Source organism: Talpa occidentalis, unplaced genomic scaffold (assembly GCF_014898055.3).
Source record: "Talpa occidentalis isolate TD23 unplaced genomic scaffold, MPIMG_talOcc4v2.1 talOcc4.17, whole genome shotgun sequence".
NCBI classification, from domain to species: domain Eukaryota; kingdom Metazoa; phylum Chordata; class Mammalia; order Eulipotyphla; family Talpidae; genus Talpa; species Talpa occidentalis.
In genome coordinates, this window is record NW_023601754.1 from 38,264,971 (window position 1) to 38,281,942 (window position 16,972).

Consider the following 16,972-nt stretch of genomic DNA (forward strand, 5'->3'; position numbering starts at 1 on the left):
CCAAGGCCAGCCCAGTCTTCGGCAGGAGAAAGTTTGTGCGCGGGCACCAGAGAGCCGGAAGGCCTTTTGGCTGGGCTGTTTTGTGGCTCGGCCCCACTGATTTTTTTTTTTTAAAGATTTATTTATTTATGCATACAAGAACTAGGGTGCAGGCCAGAGGTGGGGGGCGGTGAGAGGATTCACAAGAGACAGAGTGGGGAGCAGAACAGTGGATCCACTGAAACACTGCTGAGGGGTGCAGCGGGGAGACATAAGGGGTCTGCTGCGCCATGTGGGTAGCTCCCTGGCCGGGGATCGAACTCATGGTATAGTGGCTGCCGAGAGCTCAACAGCGTTGTCTTTAACCCCTGCGCCACCGAGGCTAGCCTGGGACACATGGTTCACAAGACACGACCGCCCTTATGGCAGATGCAGGTGCCTGCATCCAGGCGGAGGCGCTCGGCGCCCGCGGCCCCGGGCGCTGACGTCACGCATCTTCTCCAGATGCGCCGAGATGGCGCGCGCAGAGGCTTCTGGGAAGTGTAGTTTCCCGGGAGGCAGCGGCGCGCGGTGCCCGGAACTTCGGCCCAGAGGCTCGGGCGCTGAGAGATGCCTCTGCGGGGTGGGCTGCGCCCTCCGTCCCGCTCGCGGTAGCCTGAGCCTGGGGCGGGCTTCTCCGCGCTGGCGTCCGGGAGGCCTCCGGCCAGGGCCGTTCCGGTGAGGGCAGCGGCCATTGTCCACTCGCGGCGACCCCGCGCGTCGAGCCCGCGGAGGTGCGGGTTCGGGACGCCCCGCGGCTCGGGGGAGCCACACCGGCCCGAGCTTCGGTGCCTGCGGGGGCCTGTTGCGCGTTCGCCCAAGGGTGGGACCCCAGGGCGCCGGCGGGTCTCAGGCTGCGGCCCCGGGCGCTGGGCACGGCTGCCACCGCCTTGCTGGCCCCAGGGGCAGCCCCGCGAGGGAAGCCCGGGCCGGGCCTGGGCGTTTCTGGCCTGTGTGTGCTGCCCCGGGAGGGGCGGGGTGGGGTGGGGTGCGCCGACCCCGCTGAGCTGTCCGGAGACGAAGTGTGTGCGTGTGTTACCCAGTCACGAAGCCGACAAGTTCCTGGACCAAATTGAGTTTGTATCGTGCAGTTTCAGTTTTCTCATCGTTTAAAGAAGAAATCTGGAATGTGATCGCCCACCCGTGCCTCGTGGTGAAGATTGAACGAGCACGGCTATAACGTTATTGCTTTTCTTTGTTGTTGTTGTTGTTCTTCCTCCCCCACCCTCTCCTTAGACTGTCTCTTGGGTAGAGGTTAGATTTACCCAGGTGACGCCTGGAGAACGGTGACCTGTTTGAGGGAAAGATGGGAGCCCTAGAAAGTGACTTTCAGTGTGCTTTTTCATGCAGGTGTGTAACGGAGCTGCAAGATAAGTCTGCTTTTTGGTGGCTGCTTTACTCCTGTTCTTGCTCTGCCTTCTCAGCACACCGCCTTTCTACAAGACAAGGGCCTGGAAGAGGATTGTGTTGACTGTTGGAAATTGCAAAGTCATGTTTCAGGTAAGTTGGTATCCCCCCAAAGCTTCCTGAAACACCTTTTTATTTTTTAAAAGATTTATTTATTTGGGGGCCTCCCTGGTGGTGCAAGGGGTTAAGACACAACCTATGAAGCTGTCGGCAGCCACTGCAGCAAGAGTTCAATCCCCGGCCAGGGAGGAGACGCACATAGTGCAGCAGATCTCTCCTGACTGGCCCACTGCTCCCCTCAGCAGTGTATTTCAGTCACTCTGCCTGTTCTATTCCCCATGCTGTCTCTGGTGAATCCTCTTACCCTCCCGCATCTCTGGCCTGTACCCCAGGTCTTGTATGCATAAATAAATAAATCTTTAAAAAATACAAGACCTGGGGTACAGGCCAGAGGTGCGGGTGGGGGAGGTGGTGGTGGTGGTGGTGGTGGTGACAGGATTCACCAGAGACAGAGCGGGGAACAGAACAGGCAGACTGACTGAAATACACTGCTGAGGGGAGCAGCAGGCAAGCTTGGAGATGTCTGCTGCACCATGTGGGTAGCTCCCTGTCCGGGGATTGAACTTGTGCTGTAGTGGCTGCGAATAACTTCATAGGTTGCCCCTTAACCCCTTGCGCCACCAGGGAGACCCATGAAACACTTTCTTATCAGGACTCTGGAGTGTTTAATTTCCTTCTCTTAGCAGTTCCCATCTAATGAAGATCATTTAGGGACTGATCTATCATTCTTTTGATTATAGGAAAGAAGAGATCACAGAAGAACTCCATAGTACTTACTGTCCTCTTTTAGTACTCCTTTTTTTCTCCCAGATTTTGCTTAGAAGCATTCATGAAGTCTTGAGCAAAACTTTTTTTTTTAATTATATGTACAGTTGAATTTGGAATTTAGGTAATTTGCTTTGTGGTTGTCAGAATTGTATCATGTGTATCGATGATCGATCTATCAGTCTTTTCAGTCCAAGTTAAGACTTGGTTAGCATTGGGCCTCCCTGGTGGCACGGCGGTTGAGCGCTGGGCTGCGAAGCTGCCCGCAGCCTCTGCAGCGCCAGTTTGATCCTCGGCCGCTGGCGAGGGTCCCACATGGCGCGCAGACCTCTTCTGCCGCGCCCGCTGCTCCCCTCAGCAGTGTACTTCGTCAGTCTGTCTGTTCTGTTCCCTGCCCTGGCTCTAGTGAATTCTTTCACCCTCCTGCGCTTCTGACTGTACCCAATGCTTGCATAAATAAATAAATAAATAAATAAATAAAATCTTTTTAAAAAAATTGAAAAAAAAAAAGACTTGGTTAGCGTCCCTTGATGCCTCCCTTCCTCTTCCAGTTCATTCAGACACTCTAGTTGGATCAAAATAGCTACAGAAGAGATCCAGAACCTGTATCCCATCACTTTCACCCTGGGCTGAGCCAGGTTCTTTCTTTTTTCTTTTTTTAAAAAAGATTTATTTATTTATGCATACAAGAGCTGGGGAACAGGTCAGAGATGTAGGGGGTGAGAGGATTCACCAGAGACAAAGTGGGGAACAGAACAGGTGGATTGACCGAAATACACTGCTGAGGGGAGCAGCGGGCAAGACAGGAGAGGTCCGCTGCCCACGTGGGCTGCTCCCTGGTAGGCCGGGGACCGAACTCGTGCTGCAGAGGCTGCAGACAGCCGCATAGGGCGGTGCCTAGCCCCTTGCGCCACTAGGGAGGCCCTGAGCCAGGTTCTTAACAGTACCTTCCTAGCTGAGTTCCTCTCTTCTGCCCTTACCCCTCTTTAGTCTTTTCTCACAGATGTCACAGTGACTTTCTTGTTAGATAAAATCTTACCATTCCTCATCTTAAAGCTCTTCAGTGGCCTGAAACAGGAAAATAGAATTCAAAGTTCTATAGCGATGGAAAAAGAGCAGTTAAGTTTTCTGTTACCTCTTGATCTCTCCTCCCTGCTCTGTCTCCTTGTTGTCTGTGTGCTGCAGCCACACTGGCCTCCTTGGAAGTTGCTGTACCATGTGTTTGGAATGTTCTTGCTTCCAGATATGCACAAGCTTGCATTGCACCTCCTTAATGTATCTGCTGAGTGCCTCTATGGAACCATTTACTCTCTCAGTAAAGCTTCCCTGGACTCCTGTTTAAAGTTGTGGTCACCTCCTTTCGCTACTCACGTCTATACTTCCAGCACGGCTCTGTTGTTTTTCGAAGGGCTTATCATCCACCAGCGGACAGGCTGGATGTGCCTTTTTTGTTGACCGTTTTATTTCAGTTTCTAGAGTGTTGCCTTGCACCAAACAGGTGCTTAATAGATAGTTGCCGAGTGAATAAATGAGTGATGAAAAAACGGGAGGGTGGAATCATGGGGTGGAAAGTGAAACCTGTTTAGAAAACATGAGTGGAGGGTGTGCATGTTAGGCAGAATCTGGTTTCTAGGAAAATTCTAGAATTAGTATTAAAAAAAAAACTGCTTCTTTAAGTAAAAGCTAAAGTGAACTGCCAAAACCAAACGGATTCATTTTCTAAACACTCAGGAAGTGCCTGTTAGGAAGACCCTTATTTAAGGTCAAGTGTGTGCTAACATGCAGGGCTTCATGATGTAGTGCAGTAATGTGAGAATTCTGCAATGCTGGAAAGGTTGTCCGTGTGCTCTTCAGACCTGTGTGACTCTTGGGTACTTGAGCTATGGCTAGCATGACTGAGGCATGGAATTGGTAATTTTATTTAATTGTTAATTTTAATATAAATCTGTGTAGCCAAATATGGCTAATGGCCACTCTGTTGAGCAGTACAGGCTGATAGAAAGGTAAGAGGGGCCTCCCTCTTACCGCAGGCAGTTGAGTGTGGCGCTGTGATGCTGTTTGCAGCCTCTGCAGTGTGGGTTTGATCCCGGCCGGCTGGGGAGCTACCCACATGGCACAGCAGACCTCTCCTGTCTCGCCCGCTGCTCCCCTCAGCAATGTATTTCAGTCACTGCCTGTTCTGTTCCCCACTCTGTCTCTGGTGAATCCTCTCACTCTCCCGCATGTCTGGCCTGTACCCCGGTTCTTGTATGCATGAATAAATCTTAAAAAAAAAAAATAGAAATTAAAGTGCTTGGACAAATATCCTAAATTCCACAGAGGTACAAACATCCCAGGCTGTCCAGACAATTGAGAGGAAGAAGGAGTTGAAGCATCTTTGGGGACGCAAGACTGGGACTGGTTTTGGCGGCCCCCGCACCAGTGTGGGCAGAGGTGGCAGTGAGGTTATGTTGAACTGGGAGAGGACCTTGAGCATAGGTAGGGAGATCTAGCACACTCTTTAAAGGAACTGCAGAACGTTTCTAAAGCACTTGACTGTTCACTGGCTCATGTGGAGTGCTGATTTTTAAAAATTTTGAGAATTCTATTTTCTGACAATATTAGCTCTCCTGAAGCAAAGCTCTTATATTTGTCTCTTGCCCTTATTGTGTAACAAAGCCAAGCACGTAGTCATCCAGTTATTTTTACCTTTGATCAAATTCCTGCTCATTCCTTCCCTAATTAGGGTGGTTTTATCCCTTGACCAGTGACAAAAGAGACTCGGGCTGGGCCTTCTTGGTGGCACTGGGATTAAAGTCTCAGCGCTATCAAGCTATCACCAGGCACAGTGGCATGAGTTCAATCCCCAGCCAGGGAGCTGACCCACATGGCACAGCAGACCTCTCCTGTCTCACCCGCTGCTCCCCTCAGCAGCGTATTTCAGTAGATCCGCCTGTTCTACTCCCCACTCTGTCCCTGGTGAATCCTCTTTTACCCAGCACCTCTGGCCTGTAACCCAGTTCTTGTATGCATAAATAAATAAATCTTTAAAAACAAGGTGGGCCTCCCCGGTGGCGCAGTGGTTGCACGCTGGGATGTGAAGCTGCCCGCAGCCTCTGCAGCGCTGGTTTGATCCCTGACTGCCGGGCGAGGGACCCACAAGGCGTGCAGACCTCTCCTGCCGCCCGCTGCTCCCCTCAGCAGTGTACTTCGGTCCTTCTGCCTGCTCTGCTCCCCGCTCTGGCTCTGGTGAATTCTCTCACCCTCCTGCGCTTCTGACTGTACCCAGTGCTTGTATAAATAAATAAATAAATCTTTAAAAAAAAAAATACAGACCCGGGCTAGGATTGAGCCAAAATATGTTGCTGTTTCAGGTGACGTTCAGTGATGTGGCCATCAACTTCTCTCACGAAGAGTGGGGATGGCTAGATTCTACTCAGAGGGATTTATACAAGGATGTCATGGTCCAGAATTATGAAAACCTACTCTCTGTAGGTAAGCATATATACCCCTTGACCCCAAACAGGGGAGATCTTTCTTCTGCCACTCTGAATTGCTGGAGATTTCCCCATGTAAATGGTTGGATTTTTGTTTCACTTTCCTGAGGAAATGTATAGCTCCAGTGTGCCCTACCTGAAGCTTGTCTTCCCCTTGTCCCCTCTTTGGTTCCCTTTCTGATATTGGACCCTCCCCCCTGAGGCCCACAGCTTAAGCAAGTTCTGTATTTTTCTTCTAAGCAGGTCTTCCCATACCTAAGCCTTCTGTGATTACTTTATTGGAAGATGGGCAAGAGCCTTGCAAGCTAGAGAAAAAACTGGCAGAAGGTATGTCTCTAGGTAACTTACGGTGAATCAGTTGAAAGAAATCTTTGTTCAAGATGCTTATAGAAATGTGGAGACACTTTGGAATATTTAGGGAGACTATCTTCGGAGGTTCCAAATGTAATAAAATCAAGGGTTCCTCAGCTTTGGTTTGAAAATGACTCTTCTGTCACATGTTACCTTTCTATATTCCTCACGTTGTCTAATCAAAAGTGATTTTGCCATCATAATAATTCAAGTTGTCATTTTATTGAAATGAAAGAAGGTAAGTTTTTTAAAAAGTCTTCTTAAGGAAGAATATACTGAGGGTTTTATACTAACGAGAAATGATATTTTGTTCGAAAATCAGTTTTCTGCTGACACTGAGCTTCAAAGATCAGATGAGAATCTAAGTGTCTGAGGAAGTAAGGAATGCATAAAAGGTTTTCTAAGAATAGTACTTTCTGATGTTTAATGAATGATAAGATTTCACACAGACCCTACACAAATTCATATAGCATGAACCTTTGTGAGCCATAAAGAATATTTAGATTATTTGGTTGTCATTTTAACTATTTTATGGAGCCTTATAAATTCTCATTATAAGCATATTTTGAAAAATTTTTTTTTATTTTTTTTTTCAAGATTTATTTTTTATTTATACAAGAGCCGGGGTACAGGCCAGATGTGCAGGAGGGTGAGAAGATTCACCAGAGACAGAGAGGGGGAACAAAACAGGCAGACTGATGAAATATACTGCTGAGGGTAGCAGCGGGTGAGACAGGAGAGGTCTGCTTGCCATGTGGGTTGCTCTGAGGCTGGCAGGGATCAAACCGGCACTGCAGAGGCTGCAGACAGCTTCACAGCGCTGCGCTCAACCGCCTGCGCCACCAGGGAGGCCCTCATTTTAAGCATATTAACTGACAGCAAATTAAGATTAATTGAAGGTTGGAGAATCAAGGCAGTGAGCAAAATTGGTCTTGCATATCAATGCAAGCATAAAACGTTGGCTAGAAATCCAGAGTTTCTTCTATGTTTAATTTCTGTTAGTTTCATTTTTTTCCCCCCACGTACTGATTTCCTGTATTTAACCCACTTTCCTTATTACACTTTGCCCTGCCTCCATGAATTGTGTGTATTACCTGTGTTCCACTTGAACTGTATTTGGAAATCACTTCCTATGTGAAAGTTGTCAGAACCTTGTGTTTTGGGCTGGGAGTTTTATTTATTTATTTTTATCCGGTTTTCCTATATCTGCGATGAAAGTTTCTTTTCAAGGAGTACAGAAAAAAGCAGCACTTTGCTTGATATATTTCAGATTGGAAATCAAGGTGGGAAAACAAGGAATTATCAACTAAGGAGGATATTTATGATGAAGACTCATCCCAAAAAGTATTAATAGAAAAAACTGTAAAAGAAAGTCATGAATTTTCAAGTGTAAACAGTGACTGGGAATATATGGAGAAGTTGGTAGGGAAGCACAAAAATCAGGTAGAACATTTCAGCCCGGTGACCCTCACTTTTAGAGAAAGTCCCACTGGGGAGAGTGTTTACAAATACAACACATTTAGGAGCATCTTTCATTTAAAGTCTATTCTTTCTGAACCTCAGAGAATGTCTGCTGAAGGCAGATCACATAAACATGAGACATTTAAGAAGACTGTACCCAAAAAGTTAGTCATAAGAAATGAGAATATCACTGGTAGTAGGAAACTTTTGAATCCAAATGAAAGTGTGGCCGGCTTCAGCCAGAGCGCGTCTCTTCCCCTTCACCAGACTTACAATAGAGAGAAAATCTATACGTGTGGTGAGTGTGGGAAAGCCTTTGGCAAACAATCAATCCTGAATCGCCACTGGAGAATTCATACAGGAGAGAAACCCTATGAATGTCTTGAGTGTGGGAAGACTTTCAGCCATGGCTCATCCCTTACGCGACACCAGATAAGCCATAGTGGGGAGAAGCCTTACAAATGCCTTGAATGTGGGAAGGCTTTCAGCCATGTCTCATCCCTCACTAATCATCAAAGCACTCACACTGGAGAGAAACCATATGAATGTATGAACTGTGGAAAATCATTTAGTCGTGTTTCACATCTCATCGAACACCTGAGAATTCATACTCAGGAAAAACTCTATGAGTGTCGAATATGTGGGAAGGCGTTTATTCATAGGTCTTCTCTCATTCACCATCAGAAGATTCACACTGGAGAGAAGCCTTATGAGTGTAGTGAATGTGGAAAAGCCTTTTGCTGTAGCTCACACCTTACTCGACATCAAAGAATTCACACGATAGAGAAACAATTCGAATGCAACAAATGTCTGAAGGTCTTTAGTAGCCTCCCATTCCTTATTCAGCATCAGAGTATTCATACTGAAGAAAAACCCTTTGAATGTCAGAAATGCAGGAAATCCTTCAACCAGCTTGATTCACTGAATATGCATTTGAGAAATCACACTAGATTGAAACCTTATGAATGTAGTATATGTGGGAAAGCCTTCAGTCATAGGTCATCCCTGCTTCAGCATCACAGAATTCATACTGGAGAGAAACCCTATGAATGCATTAAATGTGGGAAGACCTTCAGCTGTAGTTCAAACCTTACTGTACATCAAAGAATTCATACTGGAGAAAAGCCATATAAATGTAATGAATGTGGGAAAGCGTTTAGCAAAGGCTCAAATCTTACAGCCCATCAGAAAATACATAATGCAGAGAAACCCAGTAGTGCAATAAGTGTGGAAGTGTTTAGGCCACGTGAATCACTATCTATGTGAAAAAGCATACCAGAGAAAACCTGTTTCATAAATGTAGAATTTGTGAAAATATACTTTAGCCATAAATCTTCCCTGCTTCAACATCAGAAAATGTACACTGTAGGAAAGTCTTTGGAATGTAATGAATATTGAAAAGTTTTTAGTGATGGTATAAGTCTTATTGTCCATCAGAGTTCATGCTGTAGAGAGATCATGTAAAGGCAATAAATGTGGGGAACCCAGTATTAATCCTTTAGCTGACATTTAGTAAATCCACATGGGAAAAAAACCGTATCTGTAACAAGCATGAGAAAGACATTAAGCAACATGAATCTCTTACACAATGTGCAAATACACAGTAGAAAAGCAATATGAATATAAAAATTGTGAGAAGTCCTTCAGTTCAAGTGCAGCCCTCATTCTAAAGAACTCACGCTAGAGGGAAACGTAAGAAATGTAGCAAAATGTTCCCTATGAGTTTCTTATCTTGCCAGACAGGAGACGGTTAATTCTAGAACAACTCTGTAGGAATTACGTGTAAATCTTTCTTTGCAGTGATGCCATTTATAATCAGTTCTATAGAAGAGCAAATAAGCATATTATAAATCAAAATGCTTTTCTTAATAGCTGTTGCTTACAACTTTATTCAGGAGTCCTACTCAGAAATTATCTTTAGCTAATGGGCTGTGAAGATAGACAGTCATCTGTGGATCCAGTAAATGTTTCAAAATGGTAAATTAAAGCTGCAAAAGAAATACAAAAATGGTGTGAATAAAATTTTTGGTCTAATAAAGTCATTTTGTATATAATGAACTTTCACTGTGATACTGGTATTTCTTACAATTTTTTTTTACTGCTTCCCTCTTGAAGAAGTAGGACCAGCCTTATTGGATACCTTTGATGAGAGATACAAACTAGAGGAAAATGCCCTCACCTCTGTGCTAATAATACCTTTTGTGTGTGTGTGAGAATAATTATCACTTCCCTTCAGTTGGCTTAATTCATGCATTTTAATTTTTACCAGTGCTGTGAGAATATAACCAAGAAATAACAGACTGTGAGTGAAGAGGCTTTTCTATAAATGTGCTTTTAGATCTGAATCCTAAAGAATGAGTACTAATTACGCAGCTGTGTGCAGGTGCATGCATGTTCTGTGATGTTTGCTGCAGCTGGACCCCTGGATCCAGGGGCTGCTAGTTCCAGTACCTTTGAGGCTGCTGGCGGCATCACTCGTGACAGCAGCAGTCGTTTCTCCATCCCTGGATCATAGTTGTTTGGGTTTGCCTTGAAGTCTGTAGTCCAGAGTTGTTCCCATTACTTCTCCAGCCTGCTCACCAATTTTGAAAGCATTTATTTTCTGAAGTATATGTTGTCTTGAATATATATATATATATATATATATATATATATATATATAATTTCTTACACTGAATCTTGACATTTGATTATGGTTTGTAAGTAGGATGGCTTCCAAGTTTGTAAGATTTAGGTCAGAAATGGAATAGGGGAATAGTCTTATTGATTCCCATGGTTTCCTATCAAGTTTAGCCATACTAATCAGTGATTTGGATTCTGTGGACATTTGCAAGAAAAGGAAAGTTACAAGTTTATATTTCAGATTAGGTTCTTTTTGACTTGATAACTTGCAAGAGAATTAAAAAGGAATATTGTATCACTCAATACAGTAATTGTGTAGTGTGAGTGATAGAGTTTCTGACTTTAGACAAAGCACTCCACTCTAGAACATGCACTACCTTAACTGAAAGCCAGGAGCATAGCAATTCTCAGTCGAGCTAGAGGGTTTGGATCAGGATGGTGAATTTTTTAAATTAGAAATGTATCTTTCCTTTTATGTTTAGTAATGAGACGTATCTTGAAATTCATGAATGTTGCAAAAACTGCAAAAAAAAAACAACCCCAAAATACAAGAGCCTGAGAGATTTGCAGTTAAGGGAGCATGGCATGGTATCAAACAAATTAACATGCTATGTTATTATGGATAGAGCAGTTATATCACACACACACACACACACACACACACACAGAGTTGTAGGTTAATGGCAATAGTTTTCTATCATTCTTTCTTTCCCTTGCTCTACCAAGCACTGGTACTACAAAGAGAATTCCCCATGAGCACACAAATAGCAATGTTTATAATTCTTGAGTTAAAGTGCCTTCACTTTAAATGATAGTGAAGGTCTTAAGACAGCAATAAGAATATATTACTTTATTACAGTTAAAGATTGAGCTAAGATAATAATATGAATCATGCTCAGTCACACTTGTAACCATCTCTTGCACATCTACTCTGGGCAGATAAATAAGTCATAACCCCATGTGTGCATATGTGTATGTGTGTGCAGAACATAAGCTCTGGGGTCATGTTGCCTGGGCATAACTGCAAGTTGGATGTGTCCTGGCTTTGTATGACCTTGGACAAGTTACCATATTATATAGCACATCTGTTTCCATATCTGTAGAAATGGTGATAATGTCTGTCTTACAGGATTTTATGAAATTAAATAATTGATATGCTTACAATACCTGGCACCTCAAAAATATTAAATGAGTATTATAGTCATTATTTCCACATGGCTGCTTCATTGTTCTGGTCTCAAATACCACATATTTTAGTAGGTCATCCTAATCACCTGTCACTTTTTTCTAAGTTTCATGTACATTATTGAAAATCAACCCCTATAGATACTACATGAAGTACACCATTAACTGTCCAAATTCTGTCTACCATACAAATGTCTCTTTTATCCCAGTTTACCCACCCTGCCCCCTTCTCTCTAGTAACCATTAATTGGTTTTATAGACTAAAATCATTTTATTCATTTTTTCCCTATATACCCAGATCAGTGAAATCATATGGTATTTGTTGTTCTACATCTGGCTTATTTCACTGTTACTTTTTTTTTTTTTTTTTGAAATTTTGCCTAGAACTGGGTGTAAACCAGTGGTATGGGGGGTGACAGTGTTCACCAGAGACAGAGTGGGGAGCAGCAGGCGAGACAGGAGAAGTCTGCTGCACCATGTGTGGGTCAGCAACCTGGCTGGGAATTGAACTCACACCTACCTGCTGGTTCACTTATGGGGCATTCTTACAAGACTCCCATTATTATAAGACTTCAACAACAACAACAAAAAAAACCCTTTAATATTTTGAGGGGCAATGTATTTTTTTCCAAAATACTCTAAGGAGACACAAAGATCACCAGAAAGGAGGTGATACAAGAATACAGCAGAGTTGCAGGAAGGAAGGAGGGTGCCCTACAGAGGAGTTTTGGAAAAAGTGAAGACTGAAGTTGGCTTCAGGTTCCTGTGTGGAGGAGAGGTAAGGCTTTGTCTAGTGAGACCAGAAGCCTGAAAGACTTCATCACCTCTCAGTTCAGGGCTGAGTCACTTGCCCTCATTGTTCCGCAGCAGCAGTTACAGCCATGCCAGTGAAGGTCACCAGTGCCTGGAAAGCCAAGGCAGCTGGTTAGCCTCGATCTTACGTGATTAGAGCTCATGGTGCAGTTGTCGATGAGGATCCTGAAAGAACGAGGACCCTATCACTGAGCACTTCTTGGGCGATACTCTGTGCTGGTGCCAAGGGAAAACCAGATGCTGCTTTTCAGCTGGAGGCAATTGTGTTAGAAGGAAAAACGCCACCTATGAAGAAGTCATTGAGGAAAGCCAGTGACGAGGCTTGTGTGGCTTGAGAGAGATGGGGCTGCCATGGAAGATGAATAGGAGAAAATGTACCATTGTTAGCAGCAGCTGCTGAGCTTCATGGCTGTATGCCTGCATGGTGTGCCTGTACTGTATAGTGTACACCGACACTGTGTCCTCAGGGGTGTACAGACAGTATTCAAGCAATTAAATATTACCAATTCTGGATCCAAATTCCCAGGTTTGAATCAGTGTATCGAGAACCAACACTTGTCTATGCCCTTAAAAGTAGTCACTTCAGGGCCTCCCCCGTGGTGCAGCGGTTGAGCGCTGGGTTGCGAAGCTGCCCGCAGCCTCTGCAGCGCTGGTTCGATCCCCAGCCGCCAGGTGAGGGTCCCACGTGGTGTGCAGACCTCTCCTGCCGTGTCCGCTGCTCCCCTCAGCAGTGTATTTTGTCAGTCTGCCTGTTCTGCTCCCTGCTCTGGCTCTGGTGGATTCTCTCACCCTCACGCGTTTCTGACTGTACCCAGTGCTTGTATAAATAAATAAATCTTAAAAAAATAAAAAAGGAAGTCACTTAAGTTCTCAAGTCTTAATTTCTGCATAAACAAAACAGAACAAGCTCCCTCCTTACTGGATGCTTGTGAGAGTTAAAGAGAAAATAGCCATACACAAAAAATAGGAGTTCCTGGCACATGTATTTTACTCTGTTTTTCTTTGTTAATCCTCCCACAGATTGTGAGGTATATATCATAATTATCTCCACGCTGCAGTCAGTGATCTGAGATTTAGGCAGATCTAGGAAGTATCTCAAAGTTATATATATCAGGAACACAGGCTAGACTTGAACATCCAGTAAAAGGCCACATAACTGCTGGCAATATTGTGTCTCTGACGATTTTTTTTTTTAAAAAGATTTATTTATTTATACAAGCACTCGGTACAGTCAGAAGTGCTGGAGCGTGAGAGAATTCACCAGAGCCAGAGCGGGGAGAACAGGCAAACTGACGAAGTACACTGCTGAGGGGGGCAGCCGGCATGGCAGGAGAGGTCTGCGCACCATGTGGGACCCTTGCCAGCGGCCGGGGATCGAACTGGCACTGCAGAGGCTGCAGGCAGGTTCGCAGCCCAGCACTCAACCGCTGCACCACTGGGGAGGTCCTCTGATGATGATTTCTCTTGGTAGCCACACAGGTCCTCTTATGCCTCCACAGACAAAAAGTACTCTCTTTGACCATGCATTTCCTTCAACTTCCCCCATCTCTCCCTTATTAACAAACTCACCTGCCAGAGGGAATATTGCCTACCTTGCAAAGTTTATTTACTTTAGGTATCAGGCATCCTCAGGCAATATTGGAGAAAATGAGGGATTACAAAAGGTTAAAGGATATATAGAAAACAGCAAAATGGCAGAAGTAACTTCCTTTCCAATAGTTATTTTAAATATGTGTCCAAATGACAAGTTCAAGCCAGATTTTTAAACTTATGATCCAGCTACATGTTGTCTCCAAGAGGCATTAGATCTAAAGACACAAATAGGTTGACGGTGATAGAAAAAGCTGAGGGAAAATTGTAGCCCAAAGAGAGATGGGGATTGGTAGAATTAAAAAGAGAAGTAGACAACCTACTTGATAATGAGAAACCTCAATACCGCAATGGATTGTGAGCCACACAGAAGATAAAAAAATAGATGAGACAAACAGCTACATGAACAACTGTACCTAACAACACTCCATCCAAATAGTGCAGAATATACATTGTTGCCAAGTACATGTACATTTTCTAGGATACACCATACAGTAGGCCACAAAATAAATCTAAATAGATGTTAAAAGATAGAGAAAACAATGCATTTGACCACAATAGGATGTAGTTAGAAATTGCTAAGTAAAGGAACACTGGAAAATTCATGAATATGCAGAAAATACATGCTTGAATATTGCTATGGTCTGAATATGCCCTCTCAAAATTTATGCTGAATTCCTAATGCCCAATGTGATGGTAGTAGGAGGTGGAGGTGGGGCTTTTGGCAGATACTTAGGTCATGAGGGTGGAGCCCTCATAAGTGGGATTAGTGCTCTTATAAAAAAGGTCCTTCTACTGTGTGAGGATGCAGTGAGACATTTGCAACATGGAAGAGAGGCCAGCAATATTAGAATCCTGATTTTCTGTATTTGTAAGTGACCCAATTTACGGTATTTTGTTATAGCAGCCTAAATGAACTAAGACAACAGCTAGTGGTTGAAGATGAAATCACAAAGTAAACCAGAAATTTCTTAAAGACAAATGGAAATGAAAACATAACATTACAAAGTATATAGTATGCTACAAAAGCAGTGCCTGGAGGGAAATTTATACATAAAGATCTGAAACCAGTAACCTAACTTTATACCTTTAAGAACTTCAAAAAAGACAAATTAAACCAAAAGCTACAGAAAGGAGGAAATAAAAATAGAATGGAGATAAACTAAATAGAAAATAACAGAAAATCAATAAAACCAAAAGTTGGCTCTGTGAAAATAAAAAACCTTCACTTAGACCAAGAGAAAAAGAGAAGACACAAAAAAATAAGAAATGAAAATGGAGATATTATTACTGACTTTATCCTCCCTACCGAGGATCCACCAGAGAGAGTGGGGAACAGAAAAGGCAGATTGACACTGCTGAGGGGAGCAGTAGGTGAGGCAGGAGAGGTCTCCTGCACCATGTAGGTAGCTCCCTGGCCGGGGATCGAACTCATGCTGCAGTTCCTGCCCATAGCTTCATAGGTTGGATCCTAACCTCTTGCGCCACCAGGGAGGCCCAAATTTAGCAATAAATCTAATCAAGAAACTGAAAGACTTGTACACTGAAAACAAAAACACTGCTGAACAATATTAAAGAAGTCCTAAATAAATGGAAAGATACTCATCTTCCAAAGAAATAGAATGCCTTAATGTTGTTAAGATGACAATACTACCAAGGAAATACAGAGATTCAATGCAATCTATAAAAATTCTGACGGCCTTTTTTTCTTAATTGTTGCAGAAATGGAAAAAATCAATTTCCAAGTTCATATGGAATTGCATGAGACTCCATTTAGCCCAAACAATCTTTAAACAGAAGAATAAAGTTGGAGGATTCATATTACCCAACCTCAAAACCTTGTACAATGCAACATGGTACTGGTATAAAGACATAGAGCGAACAATTCAGAGGCCAGACCTTGTCTGCCATCTGTTTTTAAATGCCTCATGGTCTTAGAATAGTTTTTACACTTTAAATGACTAGAAAAATCATAAGAAATAATATTTTATGGCTTCTTAATTTACAGTGAATTTTATTTTAAAGATTTGTTTTTATTTATTCATATAAGAACTGGGGTGTAGCCAGAGGTGCAGGGGTGGGGTTGGGGGGTGAGAGCATTCACCAGAGAGAGTGGGAAGCAGAACAGGCACATTTATTGAAATACACTGCTGAGGGGAGCAGTGGGCGAGACAGGAGAGGTCTGCTGCGCCATGTGGGTCAGTTCCCTGGCTCGGGATTGAACTCAGGCTTCAGTGGCTGGCAATAACTTGATAGTTAACCCGTGTGCTATCAGGGAGGCCTCTACAGTAAATTTTAATGTAATATAAATTAAATTGAAATTTGTGATTTTGAAACAATTCTTTTTTTTTTGTAAATAAATTTTATTTTTATATTCCCATTACAATTGCACCCCCCTTATTTTGACCCCAATCCCTCCCCTCCCTGCCTCCTACCCCCCATAGAGTGTCTCTGGTTCATAGTTTTTTGTTGATTTTGATTTTCACTTTCTTATAGTTATTCATTTCCCTGGTCCCTTATTTAAGTTTTCTAGATTCCTGCTATGAGTGAGAACATCCGGTATTTTTCTTTTTATTTCTGGCTTATTTCGCTGAGCATGATCCCTTCCAGCACCATCCATGTTGCTGCAAATTGCATGTGTGAAACAATTCTTGAAGAGTAAAATCTATTGGACTGCTTCCCAGGTTTTAATCCTCTCTTTGATTAATAAACTCTGCCTAATTACCATTGAGGCTTTTATTTCCGTTAGCACATTTTAGGAGTGCTTTATTATATTAGATTAAAATTCATTGTAAATTAGGAAAAGATGAAAGGTAAACTCATTTACGGATGAGCATTAACAGATGAGCATTTCTTTTTTTTTTTTTTAATAGAAGCATGTTTTATTTATTTGTTTGTTTGTCTGTTTGTTTTGTTTATACATGCACTGGGTACAGTCAGAAGCGCGGGAGGGTGAGAGAATTCACCAGAGCCAGAGCGGGGAGCAGAGCAGGCAGAAGGACTGAAGTACACTGCTGAGGGGAGCAGCGGGCGGCAGGGGAGGTCTGCGCGCCATGTGGGACCCTCCTCCGGTGGCCAGGGAGCTGCCGGGGATCGAACCGGAGCCACAGAGGCCGCGGGCAGCTTCGCAACCCAGCGCTCAACCGCTGCGCCACCGGGGAGGCCCCAGATAAGCATTTCTAATCTATTTTGCTGTTTTGTTGTTGAGTTTTCTGTTTAATATG

At 43.5% G+C, this 16,972-nt stretch overlaps 1 protein-coding gene across 3 annotated transcripts; it reads left to right on the forward strand.

The window, feature by feature from the left end:
* Positions 1–579: 579 nt before the first annotated feature.
* On the forward strand, positions 580–9,910 carry LOC119250180 (zinc finger protein 181-like). Of its 3 annotated transcripts, none has more exons than XM_037517918.2 (5): positions 580–696; positions 1,369–1,518; positions 5,604–5,724; positions 5,967–6,053; positions 7,348–9,910. In XM_037517918.2, exons 2-5 carry the CDS (start codon positions 1,510–1,512, stop codon positions 8,802–8,804), a joined length of 1,674 nt encoding a protein of 557 aa, XP_037373815.1. In that variant the 5' UTR covers positions 580–696; positions 1,369–1,509; the 3' UTR covers positions 8,805–9,910. The 3 variants fall into 3 exon arrangements, with proteins under 3 accessions (XP_037373815.1, XP_037373817.1, XP_037373816.1); XM_037517920.2 differs by having other exon boundaries at positions 5,970–6,053; XM_037517919.2 differs by lacking the exon at positions 580–696 and adding an exon at positions 730–752.
* Positions 9,911–16,972: the final 7,062 nt, after the last annotated feature.